Source organism: Oryctolagus cuniculus, chromosome 19 (genome assembly GCF_964237555.1).
Source record: "Oryctolagus cuniculus chromosome 19, mOryCun1.1, whole genome shotgun sequence".
NCBI classification, from domain to species: Eukaryota; Metazoa; Chordata; class Mammalia; order Lagomorpha; family Leporidae; genus Oryctolagus; species Oryctolagus cuniculus.
Genome location: NC_091450.1, coordinates 16,055,606 through 16,074,117, shown reverse-complemented (window position 1 = coordinate 16,074,117; position 18,512 = coordinate 16,055,606). Strand labels below are relative to the sequence as shown.

General features: G+C 53.2%; 1 protein-coding gene across 2 annotated transcripts in view; it reads left to right on the top strand.

Annotated features, from left to right (window-relative positions):
- Positions 1 to 18,512, top strand: part of SCNN1G (sodium channel epithelial 1 subunit gamma) — a 63,439-nt gene that overhangs the window by 26,605 nt on the left and 18,322 nt on the right. Inside the window, 8 exon segments of one of the 2 annotated variants that reach the window (NM_001082126.1) lie at positions 4,030 to 4,088; positions 8,480 to 8,826; positions 10,961 to 11,170; positions 11,172 to 11,179; positions 11,182 to 11,270; positions 12,599 to 12,789; positions 14,155 to 14,258; positions 17,921 to 18,084. In NM_001082126.1, the coding sequence (NP_001075595.1) occupies positions 8,510 to 8,826; positions 10,961 to 11,170; positions 11,172 to 11,179; positions 11,182 to 11,270; positions 12,599 to 12,789; positions 14,155 to 14,258; positions 17,921 to 18,084 (1,083 nt within the window). In that variant the 5' untranslated portion in view covers positions 4,030 to 4,088; positions 8,480 to 8,509. 2 annotated transcript variants of the gene reach the window in all.

The following is an 18,512-nucleotide window of genomic DNA, read 5'->3' as shown; positions in this document are numbered from 1 at the left end:
CCTTCCACGGAGGTGGAAGGGATAGTAGCCAACCCGGGAAGAACCAGCAGCAAACCCGGGGAGGGCCGAGCAGACAGAAAGAACAGCGCAGGGTCCTGTGTCGTTCCTCCACGAAGAGGGGGAGCGACAGGAACCCCACAGGTTATCACACAGGGCTTGTTTTACAGTAAACTTCAAGTTTATAAGTGGAAGTCTATTTATAAATAATGATACAAAGCACTGTATAGCAAGTACATAAACTGGTAATATTATTTATTTTCAAGTATTATGGATTGTTCATAATTGTATATGATATATTTTGCTAAAGATTTTTTATTTATTTATTTGATAGGTAGAGTTACAGACAGTGAGAGAGACAGAAAATCTTCCATCCGATGGTTCACCCCCGAAATGGCCGCAACGGCCAGGGCTGCGCCGATCCGAAGCCAGGAGCCAGGTGCTTCTTCCTGGTCTCCCATGTGTGTACAGGGCCCAAGCACTTGGGCCATCCTCCACTGCCCTCCCAGGCCACAGCAGAGAGCTGAACTGGAAGAGGAGCAATCGGGACTAGAACCCAGTGCCCATATGGGATGCCAGCACCGCAGGCAGAGGATTAACCTAGTGTGCCACCGTGCCAGCCCCACATGATATATTTTTAAACATTATTTATTTTAGAGGCATGGAAAGAAAAAGAGAGGGGCCAGCACTGTGGCTTAGTAGGCTGTCTCCACTTGCAGCACTGGCATCCCATATGGGCACCAATTCATATCTCGCTGCTCCTTGTCCAATCCAGCTCTCTGCTATGGCCTGGGAAAGCAGTAGAGGATGGCCCAAGTGCCTGGCGGGCCCCTGCACCTGCGTGGGAGACCTGGAAGAATCTCCTGGCTCCTGGCTTTGGACCAGCACAGCTCTGGCCATTGCAACCATCTGGGGAGTAAACCAGCAGATGGAAGATTCTCTCTCTCTCTCTGCCTCTGCCTCTTTGTAACTCTGCCTTTCAAATAAATAAATAAATAAATAAATCTTTAAAAAGAGAGAGAGTGCTCTCATATCTGCTCATTCACTCCCCAAATGCATGCAACAGCCAGGATTTGGCTAGAGCTGAAGCCAGAAGCTTGGAACTTAAGCCTACCTCCTGTGTGGGTGACAGGGCCCCACCTACCTGAGCCATCACCTGCTGCCCCTCAGGGTGGGCATTAGCAGGGAGCTGGAATCAGGCACAGAGCTGGGACTTGAACCCAGGTGCTCCAATACGGCATGCAGACATCTTAGCCAGTGGCTTAGCTGCTGGGCCAAACACCTGCCCCTGGGCTACGCTTTTGTACAATTGGCAGCACGGTTGATTAGTAATGAACGCATTGTGCATTGTGCTATGATGTCACAAGGCAATAGGAATTTTTCAGGAAATTTTTTACAAGACCACTGTTGTATACGTGACTTCTCACTGAACAAAATGTCACTCTGTGGAACATGACCACATATATAAAATGTATATGTGTACTTAACACACATAGTTTGTGTTTCCACAATAAATAAATATATTTGTGTGATACATAGACATATATAATTCTTTTTCTAAACTTTTTAAAGATTTTATTTATTTATTTGAGAGGTAGAGTTACAGAGAGAAAGGCCTTCCATCTGCTGGTTCACTCCCCAAATGGCCACAACGGCTGGAGCTGGGTGGATCCGAAGCCAGGAGCCAGGAGCTTCTTCCAGGTCTCCCACATGGGTGTAGGGGCCCAAGGGCTTGGGCTATCTTCTACTGCTTTTCCAGGCCATAGCAGAGAGCTGGATTGGAAGTGGAGCTGCCAGGATGCGAACTGGTGTCCATATGGGATTCTGGCACTCCAGTTGGAGGCTTAGTCTATGACGCCACAGTGCCTGCCCCAACACATATATCTGTTTCTACAACGAATATGTATATATACACACATGTATAGATTCAAAAACACCAAACAACACAAATCAGTAAAACCTCTCCTGAGAGAGAATGCCTCATTAAACATTTATGCACAGCCGGCGCCGAGGCTCACTTGGCTAATCCTCCGCTTGCGGCGCCGGCACCCTGGGTTCTAGTCCCAGTCGGGGTGCTGGATTCTGTCTCAGTTGCTCCCCTTCCAGTCCAGCTCTCTGCTGTGGCCCAGGAAGGCAGTGGAGGATGGCCCAAGTGCTTGGGTCCCTGCACTCACATGGGAGACCAGGAGGAAGCACCTGGCTCCTGGCTTCGGATCAGCGCAGCGCACTGGCCGTAGCGGCCATTTGGTGGGTGAACCAATGGAAGGAAGACCTTTTTCTCTGTCTCTCTGTCTCTCTCTCACTGTCTAACTGCCTGTCAAAAAAGAAAAGGAAAAAAAAAAAAGGGTATGGCTCTCGAGTCAGCCCGCCTGGACTCGTCTTCTAAAAAAAAAAAAAAATTTATGCACTTGCACACATTCATTCTGTTATTCAGTTCTGAATACTGCCTTGTACCACAGTTTTAACCATTCTTTTTGTTGTCCCAGTTAAACTGTATAAGTACATTAACAGCAAGAAAATTTACTAGGACAAGTTAATCTGAAGGAAATAAACAAAGATGTACAAGAAGCTGTCATAGAGAACAATGTGCAATCAGAGAAATTTGGAAACAATAAATGTATGGTTATGTTGATTAAATAAATTATGCGGGGCCAGTGCTATTGTTGACTTGGTTAATCCTCCACCTGCGGCGCCGGCATCCCATATGGGTGCCAGGTTCTAGTCCCATTTGCTCCTTTTCCAGTCCAGCTCTCTGCTGTGGCCTGGGATAGCAGTGGAGGATGGCCCAAGTGCTTGGGCCCCTGCACTCGCATGGGAGACCAGGAAGAAGCTCCTGGCTCCTGGCTTCGGATTGGCACAGCGCGCCAGCCATAGCAGCCATTTGAGGGGGGAACCAACAGAACAAAGACCTTTCTCTCTGTCTCTCTGTCTCTCCCTAACTTTGCCTGTCAAATAAAAAAATAATAATAAATTACGCGAATGGAATACTTAGGTAAATGTACATATTGGCAAGGAAAATTGCCCATAATAGATCACAAGGTGGAAAAATCTGGCTAATTTTCATAAGAATTTAACTGTGCGTTGTCACTAAAACAAACTGAAGAAGTTAAAGAGCAGTGCGCACTTCAAAATCCCACCACACGAGATCTCTGAGTATATCTGATAGGTATGTAGCTATGTGCACACGTCCCAGCTAATAATCATGGTTTGGGGCGGGCACGGATGATCACTTTTTCACAGCCAACATGTATTCTTAGGAAATGGTTGAAATTAAAAATTTTAAAAACTTATTTTCATTTTATGTGAAAAGCAGAGAGAGAGAATCTCCCATCCACTGATTCACTCCCCAGATGTCCCTAAGAGTCTGGGGCTGAGCCAGGCGTCCAGACATGCAACCCAGGCACGGTCACTTGCTGCTTTCCCGAGGAAGCTGGACTTGGGAAGCGGAGCCGGGACTGGAACCCAGGCGCTCCGGTGTGGGATGTGAGTGGCCTCTCTTCCCTACTTAGCAGGGCTGCGCCCAGTGTGTCTAGGGTCCCTCCCTCCTTTCTTGTATCTAGCAAAGCCTGAGCAACCCGTGCTGCCCACAGCCGGACGCAGAGGGTGACGAAGCAGCCTCACAAGGGAGTCTGGGGTCTGGAGTCCTGCTGGTGCTGGGCAGGGAGGCTGCGGTCTCTGGGCCAGGGTGGAAGGTGCCTGGCAGTCCCCAGGCACTGCGGCGCGCGGTGCGGGAGGCGACGCCCGCACGCAGCGGGCTGCAGGGAGCAAGGCGGCCTCAAGGGGGCAGCAGGCACGCGCAGTGTCACCGACCGGTCCCGCGCAGGCCGGGCGCGGGCGCAGAGCGGCCTCAGGGCGGCAGGGGGCGCTGCGCAATCGTAGCCTGCTCGAGGTTGCCGCAAGGTCTCGGCGGCCGGGGCTGCACACCTGGGACAGGTAGGGGCGGGGCCGGGGCGGGGCTCGTGGGGGCGGGGCCAGACCCGGCCCACAAGAGCTGGTGGCAGCTCTGCTGGGGATGCTCTTGCTGCCGCGGAGCAGAAGAGGAGCGTTGCCCGATTGCACACCCGCGAGTCCTCTGCCTTCGAAACCGAGAGGTGAGTGCATCCGGTGGGGCCAGACCTGCTCCAGTCCCTGGAGCGGCCGCGGGGCGCCAGGGCTTCGCGGAGGTCGGTGACCAGGCAGGCGCCGGCCAGCGGCTGCTGCTGGGTGGCCGGGATGGTGTGGCACCTGCGCGCGGGGCAGTGGGCGTCCGGTCCTCTAGCGTCCACCCACGCGGAGGCCGGGGCGGTCACGCAGCCGGGATAGAGGTTTTCACGAACCGCTCTGAAGTGGGGCCCAAGGGTCGGGGGCCGCACCTCGCCTCTTCCAACCTGGGCGAGGCGCGGGGGCCCGCCCGCGTTCGCGCCGTCCTGGCTCTGGAATGCTCCCGGCGTGCCTGTGGATGCCGAAGGAAGCAAACACTTGGCTTCTCTCCTGCGGCTTCGGCCCAGATTCCCAGGGGCGGACGCGGCCGGGGCCACGGGTGTCTCCACGCGGAGCCGGCGGGGGCCGGCCGAGAGGGGCACCGGGCGCCCCGCGGCGATCCCCCATCCCTTCCGCGCGGGCTGCAGGCTCCCTGTCTGTGCTGGGGAAGAGGCAAGGTCAGGGATAGGGGAGGGCGGTGCGATGGCGAGTCGCTGCCGTGGAATGTGAACGCGGCATTCCCGAGTGGCCGTGAGCACATTACCCTACCTCTCTGCCCCTCGATTTTCTCCTCTGAGAAATGGGAGCATTGATAGCATCTCATTGAAGCATAGTGATTAGTCAATCAGGTAATGGGGAAAAAAACACAGGTGTAGAGTCAGCCCTCGATACAGCTGTTGTTGTTGCTGTAATTAGTATTTGAGCAACGGCATCGCTTGCAGTTTAAAGTGCGGACTCCTGGGTTCACGTCCCGGCTCAGCCACTTTCTAATGTAACCCTGGGCAAGCTCCTTAACCTCTTGGTGTCTCAGACTCATTGGCACGGCGTGGGAAACGGCGATGCCTACCTCTCAAGGTACGCGAGGTCCCCCCTGTCAGTCGTGCAGGAGGAGTGAGTGCCGTGTGACGGCTTCTGCAGGGGCCGCAGGCTGAGTCCCGCAGCCTGGCCAGGTGGCAGCTGCAGCCCTGTTTGGCTCTGGAGTTGCAATGCGGTTTGTGCGAGCAGTTGCCTGTCTTGCGAGGATCCGGATGGGATCCCTTCCTGCCCTGTGGTTCCTCTGACTTCCTTCCTCCTGCACTGTGCTGGGGAAGGGGCTGGTGGGGCACAGGGACCCCCAGAGTCGTCTTCAGTGAGAAACCTGAGAGCTGGGGACGGGAGCTGCCGGGTCACAGCTTCTGCAGTTTTAATTGACAGAGATGGGCTGGCGCCGCGGCTCACTAGGCTAATCCTCCACCTACCGGCGCCGGCACACCGGGTTCTAGTCCCGGTCGGGGCACCGGATTCTGTCCCGGTTGCCCCTCTTCCAGGCCAGCTCTCTGCTGTGGCCAGCGAGTGCAGTGGAGGATGGCCCAAGTGCTTGGGCCCTGCACCCCATGGGAGACCAGGAGAAACACCTGGCTCCTGGCTTCTGCCTTTGGATAGGCGCAGTGCGCCGGCTGCGGCGGCCATTGGAGGGTGAACCGATGGCAAAAGGAAGACCTTTCTCTCTCTCTCTCTCTCTCTCACTGTCCACTCTGCCTGTAAAAATAAATAAATAAATAAAATAAAATAATATAATAAAAAATTGACAGAGATGTAAACCTGGACTTCATTTAAAAAAAAAAAAGAAACTTGCTGACTTTTTGGGTTTGGGACTTGTTCCAAGAGAGGTGGAGGTGGTGTGGATGGGCAATATTTAAAGCCACAAAACCAGGTGAATTATGTTCCTCTTGCTGAGACGGTAACAGCATACTTGTGAGGGCCAGAGAGGGGTTCTTCTTTCCAGCGAAATCCTGAAAGTGCAGGCAGTATTTGGAGCAGTTTGCCTCAGGATGTCTCCCCGGTACCCCCAAACCCAAAGCTCACCTTGAAAGCCTTCCTGCTTTGCCCCAACTTTCAATACCGGGTTGTATCTCATGGGTCCAAGTCACAGAAGGAATATGACCACTGGCACAGGATCCTGCTAAGGAACACAATGGGGGCACCCCAAAGTTCTTATCCTAGACACAGGCCCTCTGCAGGGATGGGATGCCCCTCCCTGGACACCCAGCTACCCAATGGGGGCACCCCAAAGTCCTTATCCTGGACACAGGCCCTCTGCAGGGATGGGACGCACCTCCCTGGACACCCAGCTACCCAATGGGGGCACCCCAAAGTCCTTATCCTGGACACAGGCCCTCTGTAAGGATGGGATGCCCCTCCTTGGATGCCCAGCTGCCCAATGGGGGCACCCCAAAGTCCTTATCCTAGACACAGGCCCTCTGCAGTGATGGGACGCCCCTCCCTGGATACCCTGCTACCCAGTGGGGGCACCCCAAAATCCTTATCCTAGACACAGGCCCTCTGCGGGGATGAGACGCCCCTCCTTGGATACCCAGCTACCCAATGGGGACACCCCAAAGTCCTTATCCTGGACACAGGCCCTCTGCGGGGATGAGACGCCCCTCCTTGGATACCCAGCTACCCAATGGGGACACCCCAAAGTCCTTATCCTGGACACAGGCCCTCTGCAGGGTTGGGGTGCCCCTCCTTGGATGCCCAGCTGGAAATTAGAATGTGCCCTAATTTGCCTCTGTCACTGTGGAAGGCACAGGGGACCCAGTTTGCATGTCCACCTACACACTCTGACACTAGCACTCGCAGGTGTTAGTGAGAAAGTCCTAGTTATTATCTAGAGTTTGGAAACAGAATAGCTCAGGATCCCTTTGTTTTCCTCCTATATTTAAAAAAAAATTTTTTTTTATTTATTTGACAGAGCTATAGACAATGAGAGAGAGAGGAAAGGTCTTCCTTCTGTTGGTTCACTCCCCAAATGGCCACTACAGCCAGTGCTGTGCTGATCCGAAGCCAGGAGCCAGATGCTTCTTCCTGGTCTCCTACACGGGTGCAGGGACCCAAGCACTTGGGCCATCCTCCACTGCCCTCCCAGGCCACAGCAGAGAGCTGGACTAAGAGAGGAGCAACCAGGACTAGAACCTGGCACCCATGTGGGATGCCGGCGCCACAGGTGGAGGATTAACCAAGTGAGCCACGGCGCCTGCCCTTCCTCCTATATTTAATGCTAGGTCTGTTAGTAAACAGTCTACTTTGGTGGGGTGGGGCTGGGGAGGGCGGCACAATACTGGCCCCTCAAAGGCAAATGTCAGGCCACTGCTGTGGCATAGCAGGTAAAGCTGCCGCCAACCCAGCACTCTGCTATGGCTGAGAAAGCAGTAGAAGATGGGCCAAGTCTTTGGGCCCCTGCACCCACGTGGGAGAATCGGAAGAAGTTCCTGGTTCCTGGCCTTGGATCCACCCAGCTCCAGCCATTACAACCATCTAGGGAGTGAACCAGAGGATGGAAGATCTCTCTCTCTCTCTCTCTCTCTCTGCCCCCACCTCTCTGTAACTCTGCCTTTCAAATAAATAAATAAATCTTCAAAAAAAATGCAAATACCATGCTGGTTAAGGCTGCAAGTTTCCAATTCAGCTTCTGCACCAAAAAGCTGTGTGATTTTGCACTCTGAGCTCATTGAATGCAGTAACTCGCTTTTCAATTCTGTCCTTCAACGCTGTTATTAAATCAAGGAGCATTCTCCCAAATCAGTATGTTAAAATCGAGGAAATATAGCGCACTGCCTGGCAAATACAAGTGGCCCCATAGTTGTGGTTATGGTATCAGGTGCTCTAGAGACGCTCAAGGACTTGACTGTAACAAGAAGACATGAAACAGAAATCATTCCACTTGCAGGAAAGCAGCAGTGGGGAAACAGAGCTTGGGAAAACATGGCCGGGAACGTGATCCAAGCGGCTGCTGGGAGATTCGCCAGGCAGATCGCTCCCGTCTGTGAAAACTTGCTAAGTACCTGCCCTGTGCCACACGTACACACACACATAGTACTAGGCACCAGGGGGCATGATGAGATAGGAATGATGCCTTCAGGGGGGCCAGGCTCCTGGAGGCGATAAGGCACGGGCTGCAGTACCCGTGCCTGATAAGAGAGGTGCTGATTGGGCTTGCTCTCAGCGCTGCTGCCCAGGAACCCAGGGGAAAGGTTCCCTCAGCCTGTCCAGCCAGTATGCACAGGTTCAAGTGACCCAGCACGCACAGGGCCAGGCCTGGGGCTGTTAGAGGAGGAGGATGCCTCTTTGACAAAGGGGGGTGGGGAGAAAGTGGCCAAAAGCCAAGGTCCTGGAAAAGAGGCCAGGACCTTGGAATGCGGAGTACCCAGCCCATGCAGGAGGGAAAGGGGAAAGCAGCCTCTAAGTGCTGGTGGGCTGGTGCTGCCCAGCCCCCACCAGCCAACGCGTCCAAGCTCACCTGCTTGTCCTCCGTCCCCTCCAGCACGCCCACCCTGCAAGCCCCCTCCCCACCATGGCTCCTGGTGAGAAGATCAAAGCCAAGATCAAGAAGAACCTGCCGGTGAAGGGCCCCCAGGCGCCCACAATCAAGGAGCTGATGCGGTGGTACTGCCTCAACACCAACACCCACGGCTGTCGCCGCATCGTGGTGTCCCCCGGCCGCCTCCGCCGCCTGCTCTGGATTGCCTTCACGCTGACCGCCGTGGGCCTCATCTTCTGGCAGTGCGCTCTGCTCGTCTTCTCCTTCTACACGGTCTCCGTCTCCATCAAGGTCCACTTCCAGAAGCTGGATTTTCCGGCCGTCACCATCTGCAACATCAACCCCTACAAGTAAGAGGTGGGAGCGGGGCTCTGGGGGCGAAGGGCACGCCCCCTCCAGATGCCCAAGTCCCCCTCGAAGAGGGTGGCACACTGCAGCCTCTGGAATTTCAGAAAAGTTTTAGTTTATTTGTTTTATTTATTTGAAAGATTGAGCAAGGGAGAGAGAGAACGATTTTCCATCATTGGTTCATTCCCAAAAGCCTGTCACAGCCAGAGCTGGGCCAGGCTGAAGCCAGGAGCCAGGATCTCCATCCAGGTCTCCCACATGAGTGCAGGGACTCAACCACTTGTGTCTGCTGCCTCCCAGGCTGTGCATTAGCAGGAAGCTGAATCGGAAGTGGAGTAGTAGCTGAGGCTTGAGCCAGGCACCCTGACATGGAATGTAGGTGTCCCAAGCGGTGCCACAACACCCTCCCTGCTTTTCGAAAATTTGAATTAGTTGCCAACACTGGTAAACTGCCCCCATCCCAGGCTCCAAATCTGTACCATTTGCTGTCCGCCACTTCTGAGGTTGGGGTGGCTCTGGGGAGGCAGAAGCCAAGGCTACAAGGAGTAGTTGAGCTTGTAGGTGGGACCTGGAAGGAGCTAGCTACCCCCAGCCTCCACACCCGCCACCCCCTAAGCCCGGCTTAGCCGCCCCGTTCCAGCTCTCCAAGCTTGCACCCTCACTCTCCCCGGAATGTGACTCACAAGTGTCACCCTGGTGACTTCTGGGAACATCTCGGTTGCCCCAACTGCATCTTGGAGAGCCCAGCCCCACCGACTGAGACGGCTGGGCCGTGGGCAGGGGTGGGCCTGCCCTCGGGGATTGTCCTGTTGTCAGCCTCAGGACCTGCTCTCAGTGTGTCCTCAGTGTCCTTCTCGGGATTATGGAAAAGCGGTCCACGAGGCAGGTCAGAATCCAACGGGATTTGTCGGTGCAGGGTGGAGGGGAGGAGAAAGGAAGAGCCGGTGGAGACGATGGCAGAGATTATCAGAGGAAACCAACTTGTCCAGCGTCCTCAGTGAGCTGGTGGCAACTCCAAGCCGAGTCGAGGACGCATCCCCCTGCAAGTCTTTCTGCCTTTCGCCTTTCCTCCCTCCCTTCATCCCACCCGTTATCTGTTCCACAATTATTCACTCAGTATCTACAAATTTTCATGCACCGTACTAGGATCTGGGACGTGGAAGTCAACAGCCCAACCCCAATGCAGCCTCCATTGCCATGGCGGAGTAAAATACAAACAAAATAATCACATTTTTCTAATTAGCAATCAGGCTGTGTAACTGTGCACATGTGTACATGTGCATGCAAAGTAAACACATTGGAACTTTTTTTATTTTTTAAAGATTTCATTTTTTAAAAGACTTTATTTATTTGAGAGGTAGAGTCACAGGCAAAGAGAGGGAGAGACAGAAAGAAAGGTCTCTTCTATCCACTGGGTCACTCCCCAATTGGTCGCAGCGGCTGGAGCTGCGCTGATCCAAAGCCAGGAGCCAGGAGCTTCTTCCAGGTCTCTCACGCAGGTGCAGGGGCCCAAGCACTTGGGCCATCCTCCACTGCTTTCCCAGGCCATTAGCAGAGAGCTGGATCAGAAGTGGAGCAGCCGGGATTTGAACTGGCACCCATATGGGATGCCGGGGCCACAGGCATGATGCTTCATTCACTCAACTCCTGTTCCATTCCTCTGTGTTCTTGGTGGTTGTCATGGTAACAGTCACCACCCCCACATCCCTCCCAACACTGACCCCAGGACAGCCAGGGGGCAGGAGCAAGGTGCATTGGGTGGGGACTGAGCCTGCGCCTGGGTAGACTCTGGTTAGCAGTCATTTACTTGTCCTCATTGAAGCTGGTTTATGGGAGGCACCCGACAGTCACCACTCCAGAAATGCTGGTTGGGGCCCAGTCATCAACACACCCAGAGAGCAGGTAGGCAGGGGTGGCAGGACGAAGACACAGAATGTCACACAAGGGCCACCTAGTAGTCTGTTTCCACTTTCCAGAGCCAGGGATCACTTTGGATGGGCCAAGTCCTGAAAGGCCCTGATGTCCCTGGCCAGGAGGTAAGGCAGGGGCCACAACCCGCAGAGCCCACCCCCACCACCTTGGTGGAAAGCAGCGTGGATAAGCCCCCTCCCTGACCCTCCCTTCCCACCTTGGCAGGTACAGTGTCGTGCGTGACCTGCTAGCTGACCTGGAGCAGGAAACCAGAGGGGCCTTGAAGTCCCTGTATGGCTTCTCGGAGGTCAAGTCTCGGAAACAGCGTGACACAGAGTCCTGGAGTCCAGCCTGGGAGGGCGTCCGGCCCAAATTCCTCAACTTGGTCCCGCTGCTGATCTTCAATCGGGATGAGAAGGGCAAGGCCCGGGATTTCTTCACTGGGCGGAAGCGGAAAATCAGTGGGAACATCATTCACAAGGCCTCGAACGTCGTGCAGGTCCATGAGTCCAAGAAAGTGGTGGGGTTCCAGCTGGTAAGATTCACTTCCTCTCGGTCTGGAGTGTGGGATGGGCTGGGGCTCGCAGATCCAGGGACTCTTCCTTAGCCATTAGCCCCTGTGGACAGGCGGGAAGAAACAGATCTGATCTGTGTGATTTGCATGCAAGCGGTGGAAACCCACTCGTGCATTCTCAAGGAGGAGAAAATATCCCAGAAAGGGACTCAGAAGGAGCTCATGGAGGTGTCTCCAAGGACTGAGATGGGCAAGATCCAAGGATCTAAGTGGCAGGAGATGAAGTCATTTTGAACACTGAAGCCTCCATTATGTTCTGTCTTTTTGTGAGTGAGTAAGGGTCAGATTCCACCTTGGGACTGTCTGGTTGGCCAAATTTGCGTCAGCTGATCGCCTCTTGGCTAATGGGCAGGGAGCTTCTTGGTGGACAGTCTCATCAGACTGTACCCAAATTAAAATGGAGGTACAGGCTCCCAAAGGTAGAAAACAGGTCCTAGACAGCAGAAGCACTTGTCTTCCGTAGCCTGACTTCTCATCTCCTCTTCTGGCCCCCCATGGAGGGGTAGCCACTCCAGGAAATCAATCCATCACCTTCCTGGGCAAGCTTGATCAGCACGCCCCAGCCACCTCTGGTGGACAGGAGCTACTTCTTGTAGCCTTGACTGCTAATTGTGGGCTCTACTCACAGATCCTGGAAAATGGCCCTCCTGGAAATTGTTGAGGCTTCCAGATCTTTCTGGGCGCTTTCTTAGGATGCCCACACAATTCCCCTTGCTTCCAACATGAAATCTTTGACATCTGTTCTTTCAGGAGTGTGTCTAAGCCCTGGGTGTTAAGGCCACCTGAAATACACAGCTCCTCTGTAAAGCTCTCCTTACTGTATATTTTCATGTGTGGTTCTTCTCGACAACTCTCATATCTAGGTGGGCAGGGTTTGCACTTCAGGCAATGTTTTATAGCTGATAAAACGTACACATAATACCTCGCTCAGGAGCCCATCGAGAAGTGGCGTCAGGGTCTGGGCTAGAATCCAGACATCTTGATGTTTACATAAAAGGAAAGAGTATGTAGGAACCAGGGATCGTTAATCAGCCGGACCCTAGACGTCTGGGTCTCCGAAGAAGCTGCTTTGGATTCTTGCCTGCTGGACGGATGATGGGCAAGCAAGTGGGACTCAGTATGCTTCTTTGCTTAGCTCTCTTCTGGTCCCTGAGACTTAAGGGTGATCTCTCCCAGCCCCCGGAATTCAGAGGAAACCCATCCTTGCCCTGGATATCCCTCCTATTCCCCTGAGAGCCTGACCCACAGCAGTAGGACTGATGGCTCCTGCCCGGTGTCTCCTCTCACAGTGCCCAAATGACTCCTCTGACTGTGCCACCTACACCTTCAGCTCCGGGATCAATGCCATTCAGGAGTGGTACAAGCTGCACTACATGAACATCATGGCTCAGGTGCCTCTGGAGAAGAAAATCAACATGAGCTATTCTGCCGAGGAGCTGCTGGTCACCTGCTTCTTCGATGGAATGTCCTGCGATGCCAGGTCAGGCGGGAAGGCTGCTCGCTCAGGCCCCGGGGACCAGCAGCCCTGGCCACGGGACCCCTCGCACACACCCCCAGCTCAGCTAGACATCTTGGGAACCAAAGGGGATCTTCTCACTGGCTCTGCCCTCTGGAAAAAAAAACACAGGAGCTGGGTTCTGGAGCCAGTGCGTAAGGTGTCCCTGGTATAGTCAAAATAGCTTTAAACTCGTTAGATTACTCATAGAGCACAGAGCAGTGGATGATGTGCGTAGAACCTTATATATTAGGAGTAGTAGATAATGGGCCCAGAACATCGTGTATTCAGAGTAGTTGAACCTTAGAACCTTGTGTATTAAAAGAAGATGAGGGCTGACGCTGCGGCTCACTAGGCTAATCCTCCACCTGCAGCGCCGGCACCCCGGGTTCTAGTCCCGGTCGGGGCGCCGGATTCTGTCCCGGTTGCTCCTCTTCCAGTCCAGCTCTCTGCTGTGGCCCGAGAAGGCAGTGGAGGATGGCCCAAGTGCTTGGGCCCTGCACCCGCATGGGAGACCAGGAGGAAGCACCTGGCTCCTGGCTTCGGATCAGTGCGGTGCGCCGGCCGCAGCGGCCACTGGGGAGTGAACCAACGGCAAAGGAAGACCTTTCTCTCTGTCTCTCTCTCACTGTCCACTCTGCCTGTCAAAAAAAAAAAAAAAAAAAAGTTGATGTGGTGCACAGAACCTGGTATGTTACCGTCCCATCACAGGTACCAACAACAGAGCAGCACCGACCTGGTCTAGCAGAGGAAGCGAGGGAAGACAGGAGGGAGAGAGACCTAGGTCCAATATGTGCGCTTCCAAACCTTTGTTCCTTCAGGATAACAGATCCTGGGTGGTGGCTGGGCAGGTGAACGGCAGGTTTGAAGGAGTTCCTGCTTATCTGATGAGCTCACTTCACTCTTTTTAAATGCTAAACTCATCTCACCTTGCTCCATGTTAGTGGACTTATTGGTGTAGACGTGTGGAGACCGAATGTCAGAGATCACGGTACTCTAAAAGTTAAAGTCACAAACGGCATATGGTAGAAGGGCACAGATGACAGGACTTCTCCCCTGGGGATCACTTACTAGGACTGGGGTTTGGAGTGGAAAGATGTCAAGTGTTGGCTGAGACAGAAATGGGGGTGAGAGGATCAACAGGGAGAACAGGAAGCAGAGTCTGTCTTTGGACCAATGTCTGTCAACCTGGCCGAGGGGCCTTGCTTCCCACGTTATCAGAGAGACGAGGGGAAAGTGGGCCACGTCCATCACCCCCTGGCTCCCTTAGAACTTTATCCCAGACTTCAGCTAAGCGGTGCGAGGGGCGTTCTCAGCCCGGCCCCGTCTGACCCATTTCTTGCTCCGTAGGAACTTCACACTTTTCCATCATCCGATGTATGGGAACTGCTACACGTTTAACAACCGAGAAAACGAGACCATTCTCAGCACCTCCATGGGGGGAAGTGAATATGGTAAGGAAACCTTGCAGGAGGTGCCGGCGTGGTGGTGGCAGAACAAAGGGGTGCCTGGGCCTTCCAGAAATGCAAGGCTAGTTAGTCTCCTCCACGTGGCCTGAAACCAGGGACACCACTCTCCCATTTTCATCAGTGTCTGAGTCGGACCGTTCAGTATGAGTGCCTGTTTGCCTTCTTGCTTATTTACTTATTTGTTTCTATTTATTTGAAAAAGAGAGAGAGATCTTTCATCCACTGGTTCATTCTCCAAATGCCCACAGTAGCCAGGGCTTGGTCAGGGTGAAACCAGGGGGCCAGAACTCCAGGTGGGTCTCTCACCTGTAGGGCAGGGACCCCAGCATTTGAGCCCTCATCTGCTGCCTCCCAATGTGCGTGAGCAGGAAGCTGGAAGCTGTACTCCAATGTGGGATGTGGCCATCAGCATCACAAGTGGCGGTTTAAGCCGCCGGGCCACAGTGACTGCCCCCTCTTTACCGTGAGAGAGCCACGGGGACATCACTGGGATTCTTGGTGCTGCAAAGTCTCTGTTTTGAGTTGTCGCTGGGGTGAGTAATGCTGGGCGAGTGGCTTCTAAATGAGGTTCACCCCAGATGTGCTGAATAGGAGATTAGGGAGGCAGCCACACCTTTATCTGAGTTCTGCTGACAGATCCTGTACTCCCTGCGTGACCTTGAGCGAGTCACTGCACTTCCAGTGGGAGTCATAATAAGCGCTCTGGTACGAGCTGATGCGAGGACTTTAATAGGGAGCACATTTAGCCTGAGACCTAGAACACACTGTTAGCGAGCTCGGCTACCATAAGAAAACCCCATAGGCTGAGTGGCTTAAACAACATGCGGCTCACGATCCTGGAGCCTGGGAGGGGCCTGATCGAGAGGCTGGCAAGTCTGGTTTCTGGTGAGGGCTTCTCCACTGGGACTGCGAACGGCTGTCCCATCTCGGCGTCTTTGCACAGCCCTTCCCCTGTGGCAGGTGGACAAAGGATACTATGATGCCTCTTCCCCTTCATATAAGGACGCCAGTCCTGTCAGCTCAGAGCCCCACCCTGTGACCTCATTTAACCTTAACGAAGGCCCCGTCTCCAAATACAGGTTGAGGATCCATTATCTGAAGTGCTTAGGACTCGAGTGTTTTGATTTGGGATTTTGGGGGAATGGGAATATTTGCATATACATAATGTCTTAGGGATGGGACCCAAGTCTAAACATGAAATTCATTTAGGTTTCACACACACTTGATACACACGACTCAAAGGGAATATTACACAATATTTTTAGTGCACAATCATTTTGACGGTGCCCCATCCCATGAGGTCAGGTGTGGAACTTTGCACCGGTGACATCATGTTGGCACTTTACAAATGTCAGATTTTGGCGCACTCAGATTTTGGGAGTTAGGGATGCTTAACCTGTACCACCATGGTCAGGATAGGGCTTCAGCTGATGGATCAGGATGGGGAGCACAATTCAGTTAATAGCATACACTACACCTACTAAATGCTAGCTGTGGTTGTCATTGCCACTTTTATTTCCATTAGTAGCATTGCTAGTAGTTGACAACTATTGCTGCTGCTGCTCCCACTAATACCATTATAATTTCCAGCATTACCACATATTGCTACTATTCTACCATACCTACTTTGATAAGGAAGGTGGGAACTCAACAGATTGCCCTGGCTTACCCACAGAAGGGATTCTGGTGAGATCCTGTGCTTGGTGAACATGATTTGATATGCAATGTGTCTCCGTCAGGAAGGGCAGGGCCCTGCCCTGGTCGGCATCCACACTTTGCATCCTGTCCTCTGCCGCTGTGTAGTCCATGTTTTTCCCGAGTCTGCAATAGAAGGCATGGAGGACATACTTCAGGGGGAAGAAGTTAGGGAGCTGAGCGCAGAGTTGCAAAGCCCTGGCTCTGCTACGTGGGAACTGTGTGACGTCCAGCAAGTCACGTTCACTCTCTGGGCTCCAGTTCCCTTGTTTACAAATGGAAAGAGTCAGAATAATTCTCAAGTTCTCTTCCTTCGATGCATACGAGACTGTTTACTCACTCATTCCTTTCCCAGACATTTACTGAGAAACTGCTATGTGTTGGACACTCTTCCAGGTGCCAGGGACACAGCCAAAAACACGGAAGATGCCACCCCTGCTCTTAGGGGCCTTATATTACAGGGGGAATCAATGCATAGCAAATGGGCAGATGAGTCTGTAATTGCTATGTTGTTACAACTCCCAGTGAGTGCTAGGCCAAGAAGACAGCTGCAAAGGGAGGGAAGAGTGGGTGTGGATGGGATGAGAAGATCCCCACAAGAGGAGTGGGCAGTTAGTGCGTGGTGAAGATAGTGCTCGGGATGCTACCCTGATCCCAGATCGGAGTGCCTGAGTGTGAGTCCCAGCTCCATTCCTGACTCCAGCTTCCTGCGAATGTGCGCCCTGGGAGGCAGCAGGTGGTGGCTCAAGTAGTTGGGTCCCTGCCACCCAGTAGGAGACCCAGACTGAGTTCTTGGCTCCTGGCCTCTGCCTAGCCCGTCTTAGGCCATTGTGGGCATTTGGGCGCGCGAACTGGTGCATGGGAGAGAATGATCTCTCTCTTGCTGTCTGACTTTCAAATAAGTTAAAAAGAAAAAAAAAAAAGGTCCTCACAAAAGCAAAGGTCCCCAAGGAGAAAATGAGCTTAATGTGTTCTAGAATTAGAAATAAGACAGTGTCCTTGGAGCCTGTTGAAAGAAGGGGAGAGAGGGAGGAGATGAGCAGGGAAAGTTAAGTGGGGCTGCAGCAGCATCATAGCCTTGGCCATCACAGGTCGGTTGCAAGGCACTCCTCTGTAGTCTGTGAGATGCCAGAAGGGTCTCAGGCCAGGGAGGTACCTGAATCTGATCCAGCTTGAAGGGGCCCTCTGGTTTCTGGGTGCAGAATAAACTTCAGGCAACAAGAGCGGGGCAGGGAGAGGTTAGGCCTGCGATCAGAAGCACGAATCTCTTCTCTGCATGCTTGTCCTGGGGGTTTAAGCAGCCACAGTGCTGTGCATCCCTTTAGATGCTCAGGAGAGCTGCTGACCTAAAGGACCATGTGGGGATGGGGGTCTCGGGCAGGGCAGCAGTTCCCTTACGCTTAGCAAGAACGGGGCAATTGGGCTGGCTCCGCGGCTCCCTAGGCTAATCCTCCGCCTTGAGGCGCCAGCACACCGGGTTCTAGTCCCGGTCGGGGCGCTGGATTCTGTCCCGGTTGCCCCTCTTCCAGGCCAGCTCTCTGCTATGGCCAGGGAGTGCAGTGGAGGATGGCCCAAGTACTTGGGCCCTGCACCCCATGGGAGACCAGGAGAAGCACCTGGCTCCTGCCTTCGGATCAGCGCGGTGCACCGGCCACAGCGGCCATTGGAGGGTGAACCAACGGCAAAAGGAAGACCTTTCTCTCTGTCTCTCTCTCTCACTGTCTAACTCTGCCTGTCAAAAAAAAAAAAAAAAAAAAAAAAAAAAAACAGGGGCAATGACTCTGAACTCCTATTTTGGGCCAGCCCCTGGAGGCAAAGTATTGAACAAGTCCAGCACCCAACTCCCACCCAGGGTCTCAAGACTGAACCTCCCAAAGCACCAGCAGGAATGGGCTACCCCTGGGGGGATATTTTCCTAGCATTTGACAACAGCAGGCTGCCTTATCTCTCAGGGCTGCAAGTCATCTTGTACATAAACGAGGAAGAGTACAACCCCTTCCTGGTGTCTGCCACCGGGGCCAAGGTTCTAATCCATCGGCAGGACGAATACCCCTTCATTGAAGATGTGGGCACAGAGATCGAGACGGCCATGTCCACCTCCATTGGAATGCACCTGGTAAGCGAGTATTCTGCTTTCTTTAGGCTTGGAGAGAAGGCTGGGGTTGTTTTTCCTCCAAGGATAACCAGTGGGGTGCAGCTTATGGAAAAGAGTGTTTATTTCAAAAGGGAGCACAGCCCCATATTTTCCAATGGTTATCCCCAATGGTCGTTGTAGTATTACAGAAGCTACATCTTCTCTTACCTCGGTGGTGCTGAGAACACTCATCCCGGCCAGCAGAAGCACCTCTGGCCTGGCATTCTACCTACAGGGTGCATTCGCTAGCTTTTCATCTTCGCTAATCTCTCAAGGAAACAAAATGTGGTATCATACATTTACTTTGCCCTTCTTAGTAGCATTTTTTCCACCTGTTTCTTGGAGGGTAAAAAAAAAAAAAAAAGCAATGTTGTTTGGACTATTATCTGTCTGTCTTTTTTTTTTTTTTT